Source organism: Loxodonta africana, chromosome 3 (assembly GCF_030014295.1).
Source record: "Loxodonta africana isolate mLoxAfr1 chromosome 3, mLoxAfr1.hap2, whole genome shotgun sequence".
In the NCBI taxonomy this organism is placed as follows: Eukaryota; Metazoa; Chordata; class Mammalia; order Proboscidea; family Elephantidae; genus Loxodonta; species Loxodonta africana.
The window spans coordinates 25,650,309-25,676,235 of record NC_087344.1 but is presented as its reverse complement, the minus strand read 5'-3'; the positions used below and the strand labels follow the sequence as shown (position 1 = coordinate 25,676,235).

The 25,927-nt window shown below is 41.5% G+C and overlaps 1 protein-coding gene across 1 annotated transcript in view; it reads right to left on the bottom strand.

Annotated features, from left to right (window-relative positions):
- Positions 1–12,906: 12,906 nt before the first annotated feature.
- Positions 12,907–25,927, bottom strand: part of LOC111747604 (zinc finger protein 883-like) — an 85,686-nt gene continuing 72,665 nt past the window's right edge. Inside the window, exon 5 of the mRNA XM_023552382.2 lies at positions 12,907–13,339. Coding sequence (XP_023408150.1) covers positions 13,190–13,339 — 150 coding nt within the window. The 3' untranslated portion in view covers positions 12,907–13,189. The remainder of the gene's footprint in view (positions 13,340–25,927) is intronic.

Sequence of the window (25,927 nt, the reverse complement as noted above, 5' to 3'; positions counted from 1 at the left end):
GATGGTGCCCAGCTACCACCAATGACTGCCCTGACAGGTAACACAACAGAGAATCCCTGATGGAGCAGGAGAAAAGTGGGATACAGGCTTGAAATTCTCGTAAAAAGACCAGGCTTAATGGTCTGACTGAAACTGAAGGGACCCCAGAGGTCATGGCTTTCAGACTCTCTGTTATCTGAAAACTAAAACCATTCTGTAAAGCCAATTCTTCAAAGATTACATTGGACTATAAGACATAAAACAATACAGATGAAGACTGTTCTTTTTAGCTCAAGTAGACATATGAGGCTATGTGGACAGCTCCTGTCTGGAGGTGAGATGAGAAGGTAGAGGGGGAGAGAAGCTGTTAGAATATAAACACGAGAAATACAGGGTTGAGAGAAGGAGTGTGCTGTCACATTGTAGGGAGAACAGCTAGGGTCACATAACTATGTGTGTATAAGTTGTTTTTTTTTTTAATAACTTTTATTAAGCTTCAAGTGAACGTTTACAAATCCAATCAGTCCGTCACATACAAGTTTACATACATCTCACTCCCTACTCCCACTTACTCTCCCCCTCTTGAGTCAGCCCTTTCAGTCTCTCCTTTCTTGACAATTTTGCCTGCTTCCCTCTCTCTCTATCCTCCCATCCCCCCTCCAGACAAGAGTTGCCAACACAATCTCAAGTGTCCACCTGATATAATTAGATCACTCTTCATCAGCGTCTCTCTCCCACCCGCTGACCAGTCGCTTTCATTTTTGATGAGTTGTCTTCGGGGATGGTTCCTGTCCTGTGTCAACTGAAGGTCTGGGGAGCATGGCCGCCGGGATTCCTCCAGTCTCAGTCAGACCATTAAGTTTGGTCTTCTTATGAGAATTTGGGGTCTGCATCCCACTGATCTCCTGCTCCCTCAGGGGTCCTCTGCTGTGCTCCCTGTCAGGGCAGTCATCAATTGTGGCCGGGCACCAACTAGTTCTTCTGGTCTCAGGATGATGTAGGTCTCTGGTTCATGTGGCCCTTTCTGTCTCTTGGGCTCTTAGTTGTCGTGTGGCCTTGGTGTTCTTCATTTTCCTTTGCTCCAGGTGGGTTGAGACCAATTGCTGCATCTTAGATGGCCGCTTGTTAGCATTTAAGACCCCAGATGCCACATTTCAAAGTGGGATGCAGAATGATTTCATAATAGAATTATTTTGCCAATTGACTTAGAAGTCCCCTCAAACCATGTTCCCCAGACCCCCGCGCTTGCTCCGCTGAGCTTTGAAGCATTCATTTTATCCCGGAAACTTCTTTGCTTTTGGTCCAGTCCAATTGAGCTGACCTTCCATGTATTGAGTGTTGTCTTTCCCTTCACCTAAAGCAGTTCTTATCTACTGATTAATCAATAAAAAACCCTCTCCCACCCTCCCTCCCTCCCCCCCTCGTAACCACAAAAGTATGTGTTCTTCTCAGGTTTACTATTTCTCAAGATCTTATAAGAGTGGTCTTATACAATATTTGTCCTTTTGCCTCTGACTCATTTCGCTCAGCATAATGCCTTCCAGTTTCTTCCATGTTATGAAATGTTTCAGAGATTCGTCACTGTTCTTTATCGATGCGTAGTATTCCATTGTGTGAATATACCACAATTTATTTACCCATTCATCCGTTGATGGACACCTTGGTTGCTTCCAGCTTTTTGCTATTGTAAACAGAGCTGCAATAAACATGGGTGCGCATATATCTGTTTGTATGAAGGCTCTTGTATCTCTAGGGTATATTCCTAGGAGTGGGATTTCTGGGTTGTATGGTAGTTCTATTTCTAACTGTTTAAGATAACGCCAGATAGATTTCCAAAGTGGTTGTACCATTTTACATTCCCACCAGCAGTGTATGAGAGTTCCAATCTCTCCGCAGCCTCTCCAACATTTATTCTTTTGTGTTTTTTGGATTAATGCCAGCCTTGCTGGTGTGAGATGGAATCTCATCGTAGTTTTAATTTGCATTTCTCTAATGGCTAATGATCGAGAGCATTTTCTCATGTATCTGTTGGCTGCCTGAATATCTTCTTTAGTGAAATGTTGTGTTCATATCCTTTGCCCACTTCTTGATTGGGTTGTTTGTCTTTTTGTGGTTGAGTTTTGACAGAATCATGTAGATTTTAGAGATCAGGCGCTGGTCGGAGATGTCATAGCTGAAAATTCTTTCCCAATCTGTAGGTGGTCTTTTTACTCTTTTGGTGAAGTCTTTAGATGAGCATAGGTGTTTGATTTTTAGGAGCTCCCAGTTATCGGGTTTCTCTTCATCATTTTTGGTAACGTTTTGTATTCTGTTTATACCTTGTATTAGGGCTCCTAGGGTTGTCCCAATTTTTTCCTCCATGATCTTTATCGTTTTAGTCTTTATGTTTAGGTCTTTGATCCACTTGGAGTTAGTTTTTGTGCATGGTGTGAGGTATGGGTCCTGTTTCATTTTTTTGCAAATGGATATCCAGTTATGCCAGCACCATTTGTTAAAAAGGCTATCTTTTCCCCAGTTAATTGACACTGGTCCTTTGTCAAATATCAGCTGCTCATACGTGGATGGATCTATGTCTGGGTTCTCAATTCTGTTCCATTGGTCTATGTGTCTGTTGTTGTACCAGTACCTGGCTGTTTTGACTACTGTGGCTGTATAATAGGTTCTGAAGTCAGGTAAGGTGAGGCCTCCCACTTTCTTCTTCTTTTTCAGTACTGCTTTGCTTATCCGGGGCTTCTTTCCCTTCCATATGAAATTGGTGATTTGTTTCTCTATCCCCTTAAAATATGACATTGGAATTTGGATCGGAAGTGTGTTAAATGTATAGATGGCTTTTGGTAGAATAGACATTTTTACTATATTAAGTCTTCCTATCCATGAGCAAGGTATGTTTTTCCACTTAAGTATGTCCTTTTGAATTTCTTGAAGTAGAGCTTTGTAGTTTTCTTTGTATAGGTCTTTTACATCCTTGGTAAGATTTCTTCCTAAGTATCTTATCTTCTTGGGGGCTACTGTGATTGGTATTGATTTGGTTATTTCCTCTTCGGTGTTCTTTTTGTTGATGTAGAGGAATCCAAGTGATTTTTGTATGTTTATTTTATAACCTGAGACTCTGCCAAACTCTTCTATTAGTTTCAGTAGTTTTCTGGAGGATTCCTTAGGGTTTTCTGTGTATATAATCATGTCATCTGCAAATAGTAATAACTTTACTTCTTCCTTGCCAATCCGGATACCTTTTATTTCTTTGTCTAGCCTAATTGCCCTAGCTAAGACTTCCAACACGATGTTGAATAAGAGCAGTGATAAAGGGCATCCTTGTCTGGTTCCCGTTCTCAAGGGAAATGCTTTCAGGTTCTCTCCATTTAGAGTGATATTGGCTGTTGGCTTTGCATAGATGCCCTTTATTATGTTGAGGAATTTTCCTTCAATTCCTATTTTGGTAAGAGTTTTTATTATGAATGGGCGTTGGACTTTGTCAAATGCCTTTTCTGCATCTATTGATAAGATCATGTGGTTTTTGTCTTTTGTTTTATTTATGTGATGGATTACATTAATGGTTTTTCTGATATTAAACCAGCCTTGCATATCTGGTATAAATCCCACTTGATCAGGGTGAATTATTTTTTTGATGTGTTGTTGGATTCTATTGGCTAGAATTTTGTTGAGGATTTTTGCATCAATGTTCATGAGGGATATAGGTCTATAATTTTCTTTTTTTGTGATGTCTTCACCTGGTTTTGGTATCAGGGAGATGGTGGCTTCATAGAATGAGTTGGGTAGTATTCCGTCATTTTCTATGCTTTGGAATACCTTTAGTAGTAGTGGTGTTAACTCTTCTCTGAAAGTTTGGTAGAACTCTGCAGTGAAGCCGTCCGGGCCAGGGCTTTTTTTTGTTGGGAGTTTTTTGATTACCGTTTCAATCTCTTTTTTTGTTATGGGTCTATTTAGTTGTTCTACTTCTGAATGTGTTAGTTTAGGTAGGTAGTGTTTTTCCAGGAATTCATCCATTTCTTCTAGGTTTTCAAATTTGTTAGAGTACAATTTTTCATAATAATCTGAAATGATTCTTTTAATTTCATTTGGTTCTGTTGTGATGTGGTCCTTCTCATTTCTTATTCGGGTTATTTGTTTCCTTTCCTGTATTTCTTTAGTCAGTCTAGCCAATGGTTTATCAATTTTGTTAATTTTTTCAAAGAACTAGCTTTTGGCTTTGTTAATTCTTTCGATTGTTTTTCTGTTCTCTTATTCATTTAGTTCAGCTCTAATTTTTATTATTTGTTTTCTTCTGGTGCCTGATGGATTCTTTTCTTGCTCACTTTCTATTTGTTCAAGTTGTAGGGACAGTTCTCTGATTTTGGCTCTTTCTTCTTTTTGTATGTGTGCATTTATTGATATAAATTGGCCTCTGAGCACTGCTTTTGCTGTGTCCCAGAGGTTTTGATAGGAAGTATTTTCATTCTCGTTGCTTTCTATGAATTTCCTTATTCCCTCCTTGATGTCTTCTATAACCCAGTCTTTTTTCAGGAGGGTATTGTTCATTTTCCAAGTATTTGATTTCTTTTCCCTAGTTTTTCTGTTATTGATCTCTAGTTTTATTGCCTTGTGGTCTGAGAAGATGCTTTGTAATATTTCGATGTTTTGGACTCTGCAAAGGTTTGTTTTATGACCTAATATGTGGTCTATTCTAGAGAATGTTCCATGTGCGCTAGAAAAAAAAGTATATTTTGCAGCAGTTGGGTGGAGAGTTCTGTATAAGTCAATGAGGTCAAGTTGGTTGATTGTTGTAATTAGATCTTCCGTGTCTCTGTTGAGCTTTTTACTGGATGTCCTGTCCTTCTCCGAAAGTGGTGTGTTGAAGTCTCCTACTATAATTGTGGAGGTATCTATCTCGCTTTTCAATTCTGTTAAAATTTGATTTATGTATCTTGCAGCCCTGTCATTGGGTGCGTAAATATTTAATATGGTTATGTCTTCCTGATCAATTGTCCCTTTTATCATTATATAGTGTCCTTCTTTATCCTTTGTGGTGGATTTAAGTCTAAAGTCTATTTTGTCAGAAATTAATATTGCTGCTCCTCTTCTTTTTTGCTTATTGTTTGCTTGATATACTTTTTTCCATCCTTTGAGTTTTAGTTTGTTTGTGTCTCTAAGTCTAAGGTGTGTCTCTTGTAGGCAGCATATAGATGGATCGTGTTTCTTTATCCAGTCTGTGACTCTCTGTCTCTTTATTGGTGCATTTAGTCCATTTACATTCAGGGTAATTATAGATAAATAAGTTTTTAGTGCTGTCATTTTGATGCCTTTTTATGTGTGTTGTTGACAATTTCATTTTTCCACATACTTTTTTGTGCTGAGGCGTTTTTCTTAGTAAATTGTGAGATCCTCATTTTCATAGTGCTTGACTTTATGTTAGTTGAGTCGTTACGTTTTTCTTGGCTTTTATCTTGAGTTATAGAGTTGTTATACCTTTTTGTGGTTACCTTATTATTTACCCCTATTTTTCTAAGTAAAAACCTAACTTGTATTGTTCTATATCGCTTTGTATCACTCTCCATATGTCAGTTCAATGCCTCCTGTATTTAGTCCCTCTTTTTGATTATTGTGATCTTTTACCTATTGACTTCCATGATTCCCTGTTATGTGTATTTTTTTTTAATTAATCTTAATTTGTTTGTTTTTGTGATTTCCCTATTTGAGTTGATATCAGGACGTTCTGTTTTGTGACCTTGTGTTGTGCTGATATCTGATATTATTGGTTCTCTGACCAAACAATATCCTTCAGTATTTCTTGTAGCTTTGGTTTGGTTTTTGCAAATTCTCTAAACTTGTGTTTGTCTGTAAATATCTTAAGTTCGCCTTCATATTTCAGAGAGAGTTTTGCTGGATATATGATCCTTGGCTGGCAGTTTTTCTCCTTCAGTGTTCTGTATATGTCGTCCCATTCCCTTCTTGCCTGCATGGTTTCTGCTGAGTAGTCAGAACATATTCTTATTGATTCTCCCTTGAAGGAAACCTTTCTTTTCTCCCTGGCTGCTTTTAAAATTTTCTGTTTATCTTTGGTTTTGGTGAGTTTGATGATAATATGTCTTGGTGTTTTTCTTTTTGGATCAGTCTTAAATGGGGTTCGATGAGCATCTTGGATAGCTATCCTTTCGTCTTTCATGATGTCAGGGAAGTTTTCTGTCAGGAGTTCTTCAACTATTTTCTCTGTGTTTTCTGTCCCCCCTCCCTGTTCTGGGACTCCAATCACCCACAGGTTATCCTTCTTGATAGAGTCCCACATAATTCTTAGGGTTTCTTCATTTTTTTAAATTCTTTTATCTGATTTTTTTTCAGCTATGTTGGTGTTGATTCCCTGGTCCTCCAGATGTCCCAGTCTGCATTCTAATTGCTCGAGTCTGCTCCTCTGACTTCCTAGTGCGTTGTCTAATTCTGTTATTTTATTGTTAATCTTTTGGATTTCTACATGTTGTCTCTCTATGGATTCTTGCAACTTATTAATTTTTCCAGTATGTTCTTGAATAATCTTTTTGAGTTCTTCAACAGTTTTATCAGTGTGTTCCTTGGCTTTTTCTGCAGTTATCCTAATTTCATTTGTGATATCATTAAGCATTCTGTAAATTAGTCTTTTATATTCTGTATCTGATAATTCCAAGATTGTATCTTCATTTGGGAAAGGTTTTGATTCTTTTGTTTGGGGGGTTGGAGAAGCTGTCCCGGTCTGCTTCTTTAAGTGGTTTGATATGGATTGTTGTCTCCGAGCCATCACTGGGAAACTAGTTTTTCCAGAAAATCTGCTAAAAAAAAATGCAGTCAGATCCCTATCAGAGTTCTCCCTCTGGCTCAGGCTATTCAGATGTTAATGAAGCCGCCTGGGGAGGGTGGGGGAGGGAACAGAGAGATAGGAGAGTAGCACCTCAGAATATAGCCAGAGTTGCTTGTCTCGCTTGGAATGATTATTATATCTGAGATTCCCGTGGGCGCGCCGCCTATGTGTGCTGGCTGTGTGGAGATTGCCCCCAGGGGGTCTGGCCCGCTGGAGTCACGGTCAGATCCTCCGCTTCCAGCCCCACGCCCAGCGTCAAGGCTCCCCTACTGGGACGGTGCACTCTCGACTCCAAAATCAGTCGCTGCCTCCCGGGGACTTCTCATCCCTCCAGCTGCGTGGCCGTGCCACCTCCGAGAACCAGTTGGGCCTCCTCCCGGGGTTAGTTCAGATGGGTGGAGCAGCTCCCCGTGCTTGTGCCGTGACCGAGTGTCCCGGCTGGGACGCTGTTCTCCCTGCTCCAATACCAGTCGCTGCCTCCCGGGGACTTCTCCTACCGGCTGCGTCCCACGCCGCCCGCGCGACCCGGCTGGTCCCCTTCCCGGGGTTAGTTCAGGGGGGTGGAGCACCTCTCCGTGTTTATGGCGTACCTGCGTCCAGTCCAAATCCCTGCGGGACGGTTCCCCGGCTCGGATGCTGCTCTTTCTGCTCCAAGACCAGTCACTGCCTCCCGGGGACTTCTACCGGCTGCGTCCCACGCCGCCTGTGGAACCGGCTGGTCCCCCTCCCGGGGTTAGTTCAGGGGGGTGGAGCAGGTCTCTGTGCTTGTGCCGTACCTGACTGGTGCGCTGGCTCCAGGCTCTGGACACAATCACTGCTTCCCCGTATTAGTTCGTTGTCCGTCTCTAAATCTGTGTTTGTTGTTCAGGGTTCGTAGATTGTTATGTATGTGATCGATTCACTTGTTTTTCCGTGTCTTTGTTGTAAGAGGGATCCGAGGTAGCGTCTGCCTAGTCCGCCATCTTCGCTTCTCCCCTCTGTGTATAAGTTTTTGTATGAGAAACTGACTTGAATTGTAAACTTTTTAAAGTACAATTTAAAAAAAGGCAGGAAAAAAAATATTGAAGGAAGACTCATTAACACCATGTGTTCCACAGATGACGAAACCTAGCTTGATAAAAGTGAAGAGGACTTGAAGCACTTACTGATGAAGAGCAAAGACTACAGACTTCAGTATACATTACAACTCAACTTAAAGAAAACAAAAATCATTACAACTGGAGCAGTAAGCAACATCATGATAAATGGAGAAAACACTGAAGTTGTCAAGGATTTCATTTTACTTGGCTCCACAATCAACACCCATGGAAGCAGCGGTCGAGAAATAAAAAAAAACGCATTGCATCGTGCAAATTTGCTGCAAAAGACCTCTTTCATTAAAGTCTTGAAAAGCAAAGATGTCACCTTTAAGACTAGGGTGAACATGACCAAAGCCACAGTGTTTTCAATCAACTCATATGAATGTGAATGCAGGATGATAAATGAGGAAGACCGAAGAACTGACATCTTTAATTGTGATGTTGGCAAAGAATATTGAATATACCATGGACTACCAAAAGAAGAAACAAATCAGTCTTGGAAAACATACAAACAAAATGATCCTTAGCAGCAAGGATGGCGAGACAATGTCTCACATACTTTGCACATGTTATCAGGAGGGATCAGTCCCTGGAGAAGGACATCATGCTTAGTAGAGGGTCAGCAAAAAAGAGGAAGACCCTCAACAAGATGGATCAACACAGTGGCTGCAACAGTGGGCTCGAGCAGAAAAATGATGGTGAGGATGGGGCAGGACTAGGCAGTGTTTCGTTCTGTGGGACACAGGGTCACTAGAGTCAGAACTGACCCAATGGCACCTATCAAAAACAACATGTCGAAAAATATAGGAATCTACTTTAAAAAAAAAAAAAATCAAACTTGCTCCTGTCAAGTCAATTCTGACTCACCATGACCCCATAGGGCAGAACAGAACTGCCCCATAGGGATTCCAAGGAGTAGCTGGTGGATTTGAACTGCTGACCCTTTGGTTAGCAGCCAAACACTGAACTACTGCACCACTAGAGCTCTGGAACCTACTCAAGGGAACTCCTAAGAACCAAATCTGTGATAATTTGAGTTAGGAAAAAATAATAATATGCATTAGCCTATACTGGTATAAACAACTTAATAAATAAATAAAGGGTAGAGAAGGGAAAGCTATTCCTTGCAGAATTCCAATCAATAAACATAGAGGAAATGATTGGAACAGAAAAAACAGTTGGTAAATACCACAGTAAGAATACTCATAGGTAATAATTATCAATGGGTACTAAAATTAGTGGGCCAAAGTACCATAAAGAAAGAGAATATTTGTAGTCTCAAAGTACTGGCTTAGGAGAAACTTACTAATTATAAAGGGTAAAACAGTTAACACTCCAATAAGAAAACCAAACCAAACCCATCGCCATCAAGTCAATTCCAACATATAGTGACCAATATGATAGAGTAAAACTGTCTCCACAGAGCTTCCAAGAAGCGCCTGGTGGATTCGAACTGCCAAATGTCTGGTTAGCAGCAATACCTCTTAACCACGCCACTAGGGTTTTCAACTTTCCAATTGGAAAGAAAAACATAGAAGAAATGATTGAAACAGTAAATACCATTTGGTTATTGCCATAGTAAGAATATTCAAAGGTAAAAATTATCAATGGGTACTAAAATTAGCAGACCAAAGTACCATGAAAAACAGAATATTTGCATTCTCAAAGTATTCTCCTGTAAGAAACTTAGTAATTATAAAGGGTAAAATACTTAAATTTCCAATAGGAGAGAATGGAAGGAAACATGATAAACAGGGAAACAAACCACTCTTAAACAAAAAACAAGATCAGTATATCTTATTGTATGCAAAACATTAAAGAGTATAAAATCAGGTTTGTTCAAAGTTACTCCCTGCAGCCTTATTTGTAATAGCTGAAGATTTTAAGAAAGATAAAATTTAGCCTGGACTAAGAAAACAATAAACACTGATGAGGACAGCACAGGAGTTAAAACAAAAAGCATAAAGTAGCTCTAGTGACCCCTTCTTTGAGTTTGTATTGCTGACTCACTGAGAAACTTTGACCTTTTATCACAGACTTTTGGCAATTTGTTGTCTGAAATTATAACAGTAAGGATGAAACTTCCCACTTTTGACACAGAATAGTCTTTCTGTTGTCAGTTCTTATGTGTCCAGAGAGATAGGAGGAATGACTAAAGGTTTTCCCACATTCCTTACATTCATAAGGTCTTTCTCCACTGTGAATTGTTATATGTCTAGCGAGGTGTGAGGAATGAATAAAGGTTTTCCCACATTCCTTACAGTCATAAGGTCTTTCTCCACTGTGACTTGTTATATGTCTAGTGAGGTGTGAGGAATAACTAAACATTTTCCCACATTCCTTACATACAAAAGGTCTCTCTCCACTGTGAGTTCTTACGTGTTCAAAGAGATAGGAGGAATGAGTAAAGGTTTTCCCGCATTCCTTACATTCATAAGGTCTCTCTACACTGTGAGTTCTTATAATGTCTAGGGAGGTCTGAGGAGTAACTAAATGCTTTCCCACATTCCTTGCATTCATAGGGCCTCTCTCCAGTGTGAGTTCTTATATGGGTAGGGAGGACTGAGGAACACCTAAAGCCTTTCCCACATTCCTTACATTCATAAGGCCTCTCTCCACTGTGAATTCTTATATGTACAGTGAGATGTGATGACTGAAGGCTCTCCCACATTGATTACATTTATACGGTTTCACTCCACTGTGAATTCTTATGTGTTCAGAGAGGTAATAGGAATAACTAAAGGTTTTCCCACATTGGTTACATTCATATGGCCTCTCTCCACTGTGAGTTCTTACATGTTTAGTGAGGTATGAGGAACACGTAAAGGCTTTCCCACATTCCTTACATTTATAAGGCCTCACTCCAGTGTGAACCCTTGTATGTTGACTAAGGGATGAGGCCTGACTAAAGGCTTTCCCACATTCCTTACATTCATAAGGCCTCTCTCCACTGTCAGTTCTTATATGTTGAGGGAAGGATGAGGCTTCACTAAATGCTTTTCCACATTCGTTACATTCACAAGACTTATCTCTATTATGAAATTTTTTATGTAAAATGAGGGATGAAGGATGATTAACGGTGTTACAACATTTACATTTGCGTCTGTGACTTCTCATATGTGTCCAAAAGGATGAAAAACTACACAAATCTTTCCCACATTTGCTACATTCATATTGTTTCTCACCAGTGAGTGTTGTCACAGAATTCTTAAGGGTTGAGATACAAAATAAGACTTTCCCACATGCCTTACATTTATGGGATTTCTTTCCAGTACAAGTTCTGATAGGAGTGGTTAGGTGAGAGGGACAATTGCACACTTCTCCATCTTCCTTAGACTGACAGGTATTGCATTCAGTGTGAGATCTGGCATGACAGTTATGTGATGAGTGATCCATGAAGGCTTTTCCACACTCACAGCATTCAAAAGGATTTATTTCTCGAGGATTTCTCCTTAGCACAGTTTGGTTTGGAATCCAGCTGAAGGTTTTCCCATACAGATTGCCTTTATTACTTTCACATAGGTTCTCTACTGTATGACTTCTGTTAAAAATAGGCAACATGCTGTTGGAAATAAATTTTTCCCATTTCAGTATTAAGAAACAAAGTGAAAGTGTACATTTTTTGCCCTGACTTGTCTCACGTTTCAGGCATTAAATCATCTAGCAGAAATAATACTATTATTATCACGGCTTTTCTAAAATATGTGGCATTCTGATAATTGTGTCCAAGTGAAATCTTTTTCAAATACTCAATATCTGACTCAAATTTATGAGAATGTTATATTGTGAAAATTCTCAGGATATGTAATTCTACAGCTAAGTTTATGTATATTGTTGTGAGGTGCCACTGAGTCAGTTCTGCCTCATAGCGACCCCAGGTACAACAGAATGAAACATTGCCTGGTCCTGCATCATCCTCCCAATTGTTGCTATGTTTGAGCCAGTTGTTACAGTCACTGTATCAATGCATCCCGTTCAATGTCTTCCTGATTTTAGGTCACCCTCTGCTTTACCAAGCATTACATACATAAAAACGTGTATATATACATATATACACACATATATGTGTATATATATAGAACATCAGGATACCTTAGGACTTTCTCCTGAGATACTGTTTTATCTTGTTTGAATGACCAAAACCAAATCCAGTGCCTTCGCGTCGATTCAGACTCATATGGATCCTATAGGACAACACTCACCTCAAATGTCTCTTCTGGTTTTTATGATGATCTCTATTGCCATATGATTTAGAGACTTCTCCTAATGTGGAGAACCAGGTGTGTTTCTTCATGAATCGCACCATTACATGTTCACTGAATAACATTTCTCCATGATTAAGGTTTTGAGAGACTGACCCAATAATTCAAGTTGAGGTTCACAATATAAAACAAAAAGGAAGGGAATTATTAGAAAAATAAAACGGCTGTTACAAACAAAGAAAGGCTTAGTCACATTTTGTTGTTTCAGCACTTTGATAATGGTTAAAAAGCAGTTTGCTAGGAAATATACCCACATGAGGATGGGCAGTGATGGTGACACACATAGGTGTACTTAGGAGAGCTAACTAGAAAGATATCGGACACAATACGCATGTAACGTTAAAAGAGGAAAACAGACTCCATAACCCAGGTGTGAGAGGACTGTTAGTCAGCAAGGTCATCTCAGGTATCTGTGATGTTGTGTCCTCAATCCCAAAAAGACTTTTTCTAGCTGACTGATTCAAATGTAATTCCGTCCATGCAGGGCTGGTCCTTCAAAAATTTCTTGCTATCCTCATGCTTCCCGACAGAGTGGCCCTAGATGAGTCCTATGTCCGCTGTCCTTGCTTCTCTGGCAAAACAAATGGGTATAGCTGACATGGCGCTCACAGAAAAATGAGTATCATAAGGGAAGACAGTGCAGAGCAATGAACATTTCACTGACACTGAGCCAATACTTTGCTCTTCAGGGTCTCTGAAGATGGGTAGGTGTGAGCTCCTTTGCAGCAAAACAATCATGTCAAACTTGTATTTAAACACAGTAAAACTCTCTACAAGGCACCAAAACACAAATCTCTCAGAGGCCCAAAGTGACCCCTGAAGCCAACATTACACTTACAACACTTAAACAGCTTCAAAGCCTTTAAACACAAGAGAAATGAAAACTTACTTTAATACATAGAGCTATATGTTCATGGGGAAGCCAGGATTTGTGAGCACTATATACCAAGGAACCTGTTTTAACAACTTATTCCCATTCCTCAGCCCAAATACTGGAGCAAACTCAATGAGTAAAATACTTTTGTTCACTGAAGGAATAAATTTTTTTAAAAAATGATACCAATCTTACCTACGGAGGCCAGGTTTCTGAAGGTTTCCATCATTACATCCCTGTAGAGCTTCCTCTGAGCAAGATCCAGCAAAGCCCACTCTTCCTGGCTAAAGACCACGGCCACATCCTCAATGACCACCGAGTCCTAAAACATCCCACACATCTGGATCAGCAAAGTACCACAAACTCCAGTGTCTACAAGAATGAAAGTTGAGGCTGACCATCCCGGGGAACTGAGAATTCATAGGGATTTGACACAAGGTTCTGTATTCTATCAAGGTCTACCCTAGGGTATGGCCATCAGCCTAGTCCCTACACCAACTACATTCCATCCTCACTGATTAAATCCTGTCTCATAGACGTAATCTCTTTACAGTTTGTGACAAATTACAATCTTATTCCTCTCTGTTTATGGTCTAGAACAGTTAGCAAACATAGCACAAATCAGAGAAATACTCTAATTCAGATCATCACATCCTTCTGAACAATTTCACATCTTTCCCTTAAGACCCACAGGAACACTTAACAAAACATAAAGTACAGGGTGAAGGAAAGATGAGGTATTAACAACTGGGAAACACTGTAGAATGGAAATGTTTCCTTTTGCCCATCAAAGCCACGGGAGTACCAGGGGCCCACATAAACAAGCTGATAAGCCAAGGCCCTGAGCTGGTCATATGTTCTTAAACAGATCTAGGAGATCAAGAGGTGACTGTTCCACATGCTGAAAAAAGAATAATCTTTTGGAGAATTAGTGACTTTTACATGTCAGTCACCTAGTCAGAAAAAAAAATTACTCATCATCCTCTCTGTCTCTTGCATAGGGACAGGCAAAGGTACTAAAAGTTAAAAAAAAAAAAAAAAAAAGCTCACTTGAGAGGCAGGAAACACAAGAATCCAGATCTCCCCAAAAGTCTCAAATTTCGAGACCTCATGCAATTTTACACCAATTATTAGTGCCTGTTCCCCTCAACAAACATAAATTCAACACATAAACAGCCTAATGTAATAAGACAACAAAGATCACTACCTCTATAGAAACAAGAATAGCATGTCCTTGTGCTTGCGGACTGAGAAGAGGTTACAATTCCCATTGTGTAATTACTGTACAACACGATGAACGTAATTAGTGTCATCAAGTTATACATGAAAACATTGTTAATTGGCAATTGTTTATGTAATATTAGACCCTAACAAGAGAGTCGTTCTTTTCCTTTGACGCTCTGAAGCCAGGCATTGGCTTCTCTTTAGCAATGAAAGTCCTAGATGGTATCTTTTTTCAACATAAGGCTGTTTTGTCTACACTGAAAATCTGCTCTCTACTGCAGCCACCTTCATCAATTATCCTAGTTAGATTTTATGGATAACGTGCTGCAGCTTCTACATCACAACTTGCTACTTCACCTTGCACTTTGATGTTACGGAGACGGCTTCTTTCCTTAAGCCTCACAAACCAACCTCTGGTATCTTCAAACTTTTCTTCTGCGGCTTCCTCACTTCTCTCCTCATAGGACTGGAGAGAATTACAGCCCTGCTCTGGATTAGGCTTTGATTCAAGGGAATGTTGTGGTTTCCCCCTTTTCTAAGAACAAACAAGTCTGTCCTAGAAGAAATACAGCCAGAGTGCTCTTTGGAAGCGAGAATAGGGAGGCTTCATCTCATGTGCTTTTGGACATGTAATCAGGAGGGACCAGTCCTTGGAGAAGTTAAGAGGTAAGAGGTAGTAATACAGACGTTCAGCATAAAAGAGGGAGACCCTTAATGAGATGAATTGACACAGTGGCTGCAAAAATTGGCTCAAACATAGAATCCACTGTTAGGATGGCAAAGGACCCAGCAGTCTTTAGTTCTGTGTTACACAGGATCGCTATGAGCTGGCACCTAACAAGAGCAGTTCAGAAAGGCTTTTATACCTAAACTATTGATAACCTGGATCTTAGAAATTTACATTTATATTCACTAGAACAACTGTTGTAAAAGCAAAATAATGGGTACAATCCAAGTGTCCATTCAAGGCCATACACTTAAAAACAACAAGAAAAAACTAAGGTCAATCATATACAGTATTCTGAAGTTTTGTAAAAGTTTAGACTTAAGCTCTCTATGTATTGTTAGGAAATCCTGTTGGCGTAGTGATTAAGTGCTACGGCTGCTAACCAAGAGGTCGGCGGTTCAAATCTGCCAGGCGCTCCTTGGAAACTCTGTGGGGCAGTTTTACTCTGTCCTATAGGGTCGCTATGAGTCGGAATCGACTCGACAGCAGTGGGTTTGGTTTTTTTGGTTGGTTTTATGTATTGTTATGAAAAGATCACCAGGATAATTCGGTGATTCAAAAGTAAGTGTAAATCCCATGCTATCTTTTGTGTAACAAATTAAGGCAAATAAAATTCTATATGCTTCCTTATCTATAAACACTGGCAAGATGCTTCAGACACTAATAAAGATGGTTATTTAAAGGAAGCTGGGGGAAGAGGGATGGCATGGGTGAGGACAAGAGTAGGGACAAGTCTTAATAAGCTATACTTTTAAAGTCCATATGAAATTTCAAACTTCGAACGTATTATCTATTGAAAAAACATAATTTGAGTAAATTATATTATACTTTTAAACAAGTTTTTACTTGGAATTCATATTCATAATAATAAAACTATTTAATCATGTAGGACCCAGCTGCTGTTAAATGGTCTAACACACTTAGGCAAATCACAAAAGTATAAACGAAAAGCTCTCTTTCTAAACACAGTAACCAGGGATATCAGAGTCTGTACATCCATTTTATCTTAGCCAGGATAAAATGGCTAAAATACGTAACATGTTAGGGGTTCTGGGATGACTAGTTAAATGTACAGAAGTCTTTAAGATCCAGCTCAAGATTTAAGTAAGCTTTAGAGTAACTTTTACATCAGTTAAAACAGACTTCTCAGCGTTTGAGAAGTTTATGTCCATTAGATTCAAAAATTCTCAGTAGAAACATAACAAATAATCTAGAAATTTTCCTCCAGTGGAAGCTGTAAACTCGAGAACTGAAGTACATGCATCTCATACGTTGAGCTTCTCTAGCAAAAGGAAATACTTTAATTTCAGATTCTAATTCAAGACTATGGAGAACAGTTAAACACTACAGGGATTAAACGCCAGCTCTAGAAATAGGTGGGAAGACAAGGACCTAGATTGGGGATTCATGCTTTCCATACACCCGCAAGCCTCAGGGCAAAAGTGTTCCCCATTGGGGTCGGGGGGAGGGTGAAGGAAGAATGGGTCTGGAAATCCCACACAGGTTACAGGTGGGCTCACTGTCCCTGGGTTCATACCTTTAGTAACATTAGAAGAGCACGACCACCACCCAGGACCCCATAAACAGTCAGGGTCTTCACCCACGAACTCTCTTTCCCTTTTCTAACCCATAACACAGTGTGAGAGGTAGAGTTATAGTTTTAGAACTGCACAGAACATGCTCCAGTGCTGGGGGAAGTCAAGAAAACTGCTAAGCCTCCAAAGATGGCTCTGGAGGACCGGGTTTCAGCCTCCACATCCAGAGCTGCTCCATATTCAAGCTCTGGTCAGAACACTCTGTCATTCAATACACAGCTCCAAGGCCCAAGGCAGGGATGTTAATGCCCCATGGTGCCAGTTCTGAGAGTCATATAGGGAAGGTGATTCCAGGCATCCAAATCTTAAAAAGCCACAAATGTACAGAAGAAAGGCCCAGTGACAGTGGAGCAGGGTGCTATGATGCCTCCTAGGGTTAAGTCCTTGGCCTCCTCTGCCACCTTTTTTCTTTATTTAGGAACCACAGTCCTGCAGCACAAAGCTGGTCCCCCAACAATTCATATCAAGCCTCACTCACTCATGGTAAGAATAATTCAGTTCTCTGTAGAACTCACCATTTCCTTGCTCCAGCTCCTGGAAGTCGTGAGAGAACATCAACTCTTTGCCCAAGAACCCACGTCAGTAAGAGCAATGGGAGTGGAAGCAGAGCACTGGGCAATTTGGAAGCAAATGAATAATGTTTGGTCCACACACTAGTCAAGACAGCTGAAACTGTACTTGTGATTAACAAATGTGCAGGACGGTCACCCTACGTCCCCAGCTGCCTGGACTGGACTAGTTCCCCCTGTACCACATTTGACACCTGAAATAGAAGAAGGATGGAAAGGGAACAGCATTGACTAAGCAGGGAGTGACAGGTTTTTGGTTTCCTCCCAGAATCCCACAGAGCAGCGATGGTTCAAAACACAAAATTTTTGTTTAATAGCCAAGCACTTTAATCACCGTGCCACCAGGGCTCCAAAATAGGGAAACAGAGCTGGTAAAAGCAAAGGTAACATCAAATTCAATTTGCTTGTGTCTCCATAATAGTGTCAATCTAAAGTGCATTTACTTCATTCTGAAACCTACAATGATATTCAAGCAGAAATGAGTGGGAGTAAATGAGTGGACAGGAGGGGTACTCTCTGAGGGGGTGACATTTGAAATGAGACCTGAATTAGAAGAATTATCAAATTCCTATGGTTAAAATGCTTTTCCTCTAATAAGAAGAAATACTTGATGCAAAGGCTGAAAGGCAGAGAAAATCTTGACACTACTGAACAGGTTTTTAAAAAACGTGTCAAGAACTTATCTAACATGAGGGTGTCATAAATTTAAGTCAGAGAGCAATACGTAAGCCTGAACGTGTAGGATCTTGTTGACCAACATACAATATGTGAATTTTATTCTAAAATAAATACACTAATTTATTTTTAAAAATTATTCTAAAATAAATAGATTGATAGCTTACTTGGTTTACATTTGTGAAATATGCCTCTTGCTGCTGGGTAGACATTACACCTTCTTGTGACAAGAGAAAAAGTAGAAAGTTCAGAGGGGGCTTTCATAAGGTAGATCTCTCACAGTCTTGCTGGGACTATTTCCACTAATCTAGTAAATCTAGTAAATGGATGCTGATGCCACTTACTGGTTGGGAAATCTAGGTGAAAACTTGATTTGTTCAGGTGAGATTTTAAAAGCTCTGTCCTGGGCATGTTAGATTTCACAGCCATAGTGCCCCAGGGGGACTATGGGAAGGGTTTGGTCTCTGAGTCCATTGGTACCCAGGAGCCCATATCTCAATCTGTAGGCTGTCTTCCTGGACACAAAGACTGAAACAGAAACCTCTGAAACAGGCTCCATTTCCACTTCTGAAGCTTCAAGCTGAAGGACAGGAAGAGCACAGTTCTGGCATGTGTAAGTCCTTTAAGAAATGTAAGCTGATATTGTGGTGTAATCTGACGGGCAATTCTTAGATTCTGAACTGGGAAAATTCAGTAGTTTTGATTGAAGGTCTGAATTTGGCATGAAGTGACTACATTACCAGTCATGTCTCCAAGGAGAACTCTAGTCCAAAAGGGAAGTACTTTTAGAATATCTATCTCTAAGGAAGAAAATGGAAGAAAAAAAAAAGGCATCACATTTTTCTGTCGATTTTGAGGTTACAAGTGGTGTTTAATGATCATTTTTACTCTATCCATTTTTGAACTTTTGGACACATGCAATATTACTACAATTTTAAAACTAAGATCATTAGTTTTCAATGCTGGATTCCTAGATATGATACCAAAGCACAATCAATGAAAGACAAAATGAATAAACCAAAAATCTTGTGCATCAAAAGACTCTGTCAACAAAGTGAAGAGACAGCCCACAGAATGGGAGAGAATACAAAGAAACCTGTGCAAACCGGAACTCAGCAGAACTGCCTTCTTTTTACTGGTCTTGAAGATTTCTGCCTTTGAAAAGGTGCAGTCTTGCCACTTTTCTATTGCTTCTTTTAGTGGAAAATATTTGAGTTTTCCTTTTCTAGAGTTTTCCAGCCTTACACAGGTTCTGTCATTTGCAGGTTTGACAGTACTGGGAAACTATATACCTCATAAGCCCCTACGTGTCTGTCAGCCTGTCGTACTGCGGGAATTTGTGTTGCTGTGATGCTGAAAGCTACACTACCAGTATTTCGATATCAGCAAGGCCCCCCTTGGTGGGCAGGTTTCAGCTGAACGTCCAGACTAGGAAGACCCAGAAGTCTACTTCTGAAAAGAATTAGGCAGCGAAAACCTTATTAATAGTACAGAACATTGTCTGACATAGTACCGGAAAGTTGGAAGGCACTCAAAAGACAACTGGGGGAGTGATGCCTCCTCAAAGTAGAGTCGGCCTTAATGACACGGATGGAGTCAAGCTTTTGGGAACGTCATCTGCTGATTCGACACCACTCAATATGAGAAGAAACTGCTACAAACATCCATTGATAATTGGAACTGGGAATATATGCTATACAAATCAAGGAAAATGGGAAATTGTCAAAAAGGAAATGGAACGCATAAACATCAATATCCCAGGCATTACTGAACTGAAATAGACTGGTATTGGCCATTTTGAATCAGACAATCATATGGTCTACTATGCTGGGAACGACAGCTTGAAGAGGAATAAGCACTGCATTCATCAACAAAAAGAAAATTTTAAGATCTATCCTGAAGTAAAATGCTGTCAGTAATAGGATAATATCCACATGCCTACAAGGAAAACCAGTTAATACGACTATTATTCAAATTTATGCACCAACCACTAAGGCCAAAGATGAAGAAAGTGAAGACTTTTACCAGCTTCTGCAGTCTGAAATTGACCAAACATGCAATCAAGATGCATTGATAATTACTCCTGATTGGAATGAGAAAGCTGGAAACAAAAAAGGATTGGTAGCTGGAAAATATGGCCTTGTTGATAGAATGATGCTGAAGATCACGTGACAGAATTTTGCAAGACCAAAGACTTCTTCATTGCAAATACCTTTTCACCAACATAAACAGCGACTATACACTTGGCTCTTGCCAGATGGAATACACAAATCAAATCGACTGTATCTGTGGAAAAAGAAGATGGAAAAGCTCAATATCATCAGTCACAACACGGCCAGGGCCCGACTCCAGAAGAGACCATCAATTACTCATATGAAAGTTCAAGATGAAACTGAAGAAAACTGGAAAAAGTCGACAAGAGACAAAGTACGACCTTGAGCGTATCCCACCTGAATTTAGAAACCATCTCAAGAATTGATTTGATGCATTGAACACTAACGACCAGACAAGTTGTGGGATGACATCAAGGACATCATACACGAAGAAAGCAAGAGGTCATTAAAAAGACAGGAAAGAAAGAATAGATCAAAATCAATGTCAGAAGAGACTCTGGAACTTGCTCTTGAACGTTGAACAGCTAAAGCAAAGGAAGAAATGACGATGTAAAAGAACTGAACGGAAGATTTCAAAAGGCAGCTCAAGAGGACAAAGTAAAGTATTATAATGACAGGTGGAAAGAGCTGGTAACAGAAAACCAAAAGGGAAGAACATGCTCGGTATTTCTCAAGCTGAAAGAACTGAAGAAAAAATTAAAGCCTCAAGTTGCCATAGTAAATGACCCTATGGGGAAAAAAATTAAATGATGCAGGAAGCATCAAAAGAAGATGGAAGGAATACACAGAGTCATTATACCAAAAAAATTGTTCGACATTCAACCATTCCAAGAGGAAGCATATGATCAGGAACCGAGGGTACTGAGGAAGAAGTCCAAGCGTCACTGAAGGCATTGGCGAAAACCAAGGCTGCAGGAACTGACAGAAGAAATAATATCTTTGAATTGTGATACTGACAAAGAATAGTGAATATACCATGGCCTTGCAAAAGAACAAACAAATCTGTCTTGGAAGAAGTACAACCAGAATGCTCCTTAGAAGCAAGGATGGTAAGACTATGTCTCACATACTTTGGACAAGTTGTCAGGAGGGATCCGTCCCTGGACAAGGATATCATGCTTGGTAGAGAGTCAGCGAAAAAGAGGAAGAATCTTTCCTCCCCATATATAAACCCCTGTGCCTGCTGGTGGAGGAGCCATCTTGGTGATGCAGGTCCTCATGTGCTCCTTTGCTTGGCCAACCAAATAAAGATTTCTTCTTTCACTTTCGCCCGACTCGTGCTTCAGTGTCACACCAAGCAAGATGTGGAGATCCAGTAACATTCCAGCTAGGAGTCCACTGCTTAGTGTGCGGGGCGCACGCTGGTCCTGACTCAAGGAGGACCTCAGCAATCAACAACAGAGCTGCTTCTTCTTTTTGGGCCCCTCTTTGGACTGTGGGCGGATGTGCTCTGAACTCAATGGCAGCTCCGGAAAGCTAGGGAAGAAATCTCCAGTAATCAGGTAAGCACTATTTCTGGTGGATTCCAATCCTGACAGGCCCATAAAGTGGTCTGTGGCAGACAGGACTAGACCCCTACCATTTGATGGGCACCCCTCTGGGTTGAGGGGACGTCCTCCTGAGTGCATCTGGAACTGATGTTGTCTGTCTTAGTACGATTGTGAAGTAGTAAGAACATGGGTAATGCTAAAAGCATTCCGGAGTGTCTACCCTTAGGGTGTGTTTTAAAGAATTGGGAAAAACTTGGCTATGATCCTATAAAAAGGAAGAAATTAATTTTCTTATGTAATACTACTTGGCCCCAGTATGTCTAGGGGACCACAAAAGTTGGTCAGTGAAGGGATCACTGGACCGCAACACCATCCTTCAGCTAGATTTATATTGCACAAGAAACTGTAAGTGGGATGGAAAACATTATGTGAAAGCCTTCATGCCATTGTATATTAAGGAAACTCAGAAGGAAGGCTTATGTACAAAAGGAAAAGAAAAAGCTCACTTCGCCGTTGCCAGTTCTAGTGGCGGACAACTCTTTCAATCCCTGGGGGCTGCCACTGTCTCCTCCACCTTACCCTCCTTTTCTGGCTCCTGCCCCAGCTGCTGTGCCATCCTCCAGCAGTGCACAAGGCTCTCCTCCTGGACCTACACTGGGCAGGGGAGGGGCAGGCAGAGGATGGAAGACCAGGTTGGTGGGAAGGGGCAGGGAGCATGCCCCTGCCCCCCTTCTCAGTGACCATCCTTTCCTGGAGCCTGGGGTGGAAAGAGGATGAAGAAATGAACAGGAAAAAAGGGCCGTCCAAATGTCTTGAAGATTTTCCCTGTCACCACCAGATATGGGGGTGGGGGGGCACCCTATCAAGGCACAAACACGGTCCAGGGTGATGTGGAGCCTGGACAGAACCTCCAGCCAGTATCCCCTCCACCAAACCCCAGTGGCGGATGGGGGCCTGCTTTGGGTCCATGTTTCCTTTAGTACAGTGGACCTGATTTACTTGAAGAATTACACCCCAGGATATCTTGAGGACCTGATAAGAATATATGAACTGTTTGTTCCCATCGTTAACTCTTTTAATCCCACATGGGCAGACTGTCAATCTCTCTTAAGTGCCCTCCTCTCCCTGGAGGAAAGGCAGATGGTCCTAGACAGGGCCCGAGAGGGAGCCCAGAGACAACATGACACTCAGCTGACCAGAGATGCAGTTGATGACATCTTCCCTCTTCAACACCCTAGCTGCGATCACAATTGCAAGGCAGAGTATGGTATGCTCACCCAGTATCAGGGCTGTCTTTTAGCAGGTCGTAAAAATGAAGTACCTAAGGTCTTAAATTGGAATAAGGTGTATTAGATTAAACAGCATAAAGATAAGGATCCCTCAACTTTCCTCAAAAGGATTTATTGAGCCTTTAGACAATACACTGATTAGGATCCAGAGGACCCAGCAAACACTCAGATGGTCAAGAGTATTTTTACAGGAAAATGTGTCTCAGACATTGGGGAAAAACTTCATAAGATAGATGGGGCAGTAACTATGAGTGCTGGATACCTGGTTGAGATGGCACTCAAGATATATAACAACAGGGAAGATAAAGACAAAAAGCTCCAGGTTGCCCTATTAGCAACAGTAGTACAGGCTAGGCTCCCCTGGAAAGAGATGATCCATCAGTCACCCTAGCGGGACCCAACCCCAGCCCCCACTGGGAAGGAACCAGTGTGCATATTGTAAGAAAGAGGGCGACTGGAAAAGAGTACCCCAAGAAAAAGAGTGGGCAATGAGTAACTCAAATGCCAACCCTCAGTCTGGAGGAAGACTCTGACTAGGGTGGACCAGGGGCAGGACTTCCCCCCAAACTCTGGTTATATGAATGTGCAGGGAAAAACTACTCAATTTTTAGTTGATACTGAAGATACACATTCGACCCTCACCAAACCAGGTGGATCTCTGTCCAGACATGAGATCCCAGTAGTTGGGGTAGTGGGTAAGGAGGACACCCGCTCATTTCTTCAGCCCCTTACCTGCTCCCTCCTCACCAAAGCGAGAACTTTGACTCGCTCTTTCCTGTATATACCTGATTGCCCTGTCCCATTGCTGGGCAGAGATTTATTAAATAAATTGCAAGCTGAAATACACTTCAGCCAGGGACTGATGCATGTTCAAGTTCCAGTACAACAGGGGTGGAAAGGAAAATCAGGGATGAGAAACAATCTGTTTTCCTTCCTAAGCCATGGTGGCAAAGATTAACCTGGTAGTGTGGGTCACATGAAGATCAGGCAGGGCACACAGCACAGTCCCAGTGAAGGTTGAGCTACTACCAGGAATAACCCCACCTAGGATAAAATACCCAATAGGACAAGAGGCTCAGTTGGCGGTACATTCTTTAATACAGAGGTACTTCGAATTTGGACTGCTAAGGCCCTGAATGTCTGCCCGTGAAGAAGAAAGATGGCTTCTATCAGTTCGTCCGAGACCCATGTGCCATGAACCAGACAATGGTAACAGTACACTCCACTATGGCTAATCCTTATAGCTTGTTCTTGACACTATTACCTGCTTGGAAATTTTTCTTGGTCTTATATTTGAAGGATGCTTTCTTCTATGAGCCCTTGGAATCCAGTGGCCAAGAGATTTTTGCCTTTGAATGGGAAGACCCATACACTGGACAAAAGCAACAATATTGCTGGCAGAGTCTGCCTCAGGGCTTTAAAAACAGTCTGACTCTGTTTGGAACCACCCTGGCCCAAGGGCTCCAAAGCCTGACACTGACCAATGGCACCCTGTTGCTCTCTGTGGATGACTTTGATTGCTGGCTCTGACGAGTTCAGCTGTACAGAGAACACTGTGATTGTGTTAAACTTTTTGGCAGAGGCCGGGTATAGTGCTTCTAAAGAAAAGATCCAAATGGTCCAGCAGAAGTCACTTATTTGAGGTTTATCATTACTGAGGGAAAGCAGGAGCTCTATCCAGACAGGAAAGGAGCCACATGTGGACTAGCACCCACTGATAACTGGAAACAGCTCTGAGGGTTCCTGGGCAGGGGGTCGGGGGAGGGAAGGATTCTACAGCATATGGATCCCTAATTTTGAGCTGGTATGCCCTCCTAGAAGGAAAAGAGACAGGCCTGTTTCTTTGAACAAGAACGAACAGCATTTGAGCAAGATAAAAAGTCCCTATTAGAGGCCCCAGCACTAGGAATCCTGGATTTCCATAAACCTTTTGATCTTTTTGTGCACAAGCATCAGGACGTAGCTGCAGAGTCCTCACCTAGAAACTGGGCTCCTGGAGGCAACCGATAGCTTACTTCTCCAAGACTATGGACCCAGTCACCTGTGACCCGCGTGCCTTGAACAGATCCTGGAGCCAAAAAGCTAACCTTGGGCCAAACTATTCACATTCATGCCCCTTACTCAGTACTCACTATACTGGAAGAGAGGGGGAGTTATTGGCTATCCCAGAGACAAATAACTCAGTATCATGCCTCTCTGGTTGATAATCCCAATGCACTGGCCCACTCTGCTGTTGCTCTAAATCCAACCACCCTTCTCTCCACTCTGCCCTGGGAGACCCCATCCACCATGACTGTGTTCACACCGTGGACCTGGTCTATGACAGCCGCCCAGACCTACAAGATCAGCCTCGAGCAGACGCTGACTTACAAGTTTTCGCGATGGGAGTAGCTTCATAGAGGGTGGCTGGCCAACAGAGAGTGGGCTTCGCAATTGTCAGCTGCACCAAGGTCCTTGAAGCGAACCCTCTCCCCAAAGGAACCTCAGCCTAAAATGTGGAGCTCGTTTTGACGATCCAGGCTTTGCAGCTGGCCAAGTCCAAGCAAGTGACCGTTTACACGGACTCAGAATACGTATTTTCAGTTTTACATGTGCACAGGGCTTTGTGGAAGCAGAGGGGGCTTTTGAATTCGGCCAGAAAAGAAATCAAACATGGCCAAAAGATTTTACAACTCCTTGCGGCAGTGTTACTCACTGCCGCTCTGGCCATGGTACTCTGCGAGGGACATCAGCAGGGAGATAGAGCAGTGGCCCAGGGCAATGGAACGGCCAATGTAGAGGCCAAGCGGGTGGCAAGTACGATCACCCCAGTGGTAGTTGCTGCCCTCTTTCTACACTCTAACTTGCCACAGCCATGGAAGACCATGATTACAGTGAAAGAGACCTTTATGTGGCTGATCAGTAGCAGCTCAAGAGAAAGGATAAGTGGTTCTGCATAAAGGATGGGACTCTATTCATTCCACAACACAGGATCTCCAGCATCATAAAGCACCTACACAAGACCACCCACCACAGGCAGGAAGCAATGTATGATTGGGTAAAGAGACACTTTGTTGGCCAGAATTTGCAGGCTATTATCAGAGACGATGTGTCACCTGTCAGAAAAACAACCCCAAGACCTTCTCAGCTTCACCAGAGGGGACCCAGTGCCAAGGACATGTCCTGCGAGAAGATCGGCAGATAGACTTCACTGAGATGCCCAGGCTCAAGGTAATTACAAGTATCTG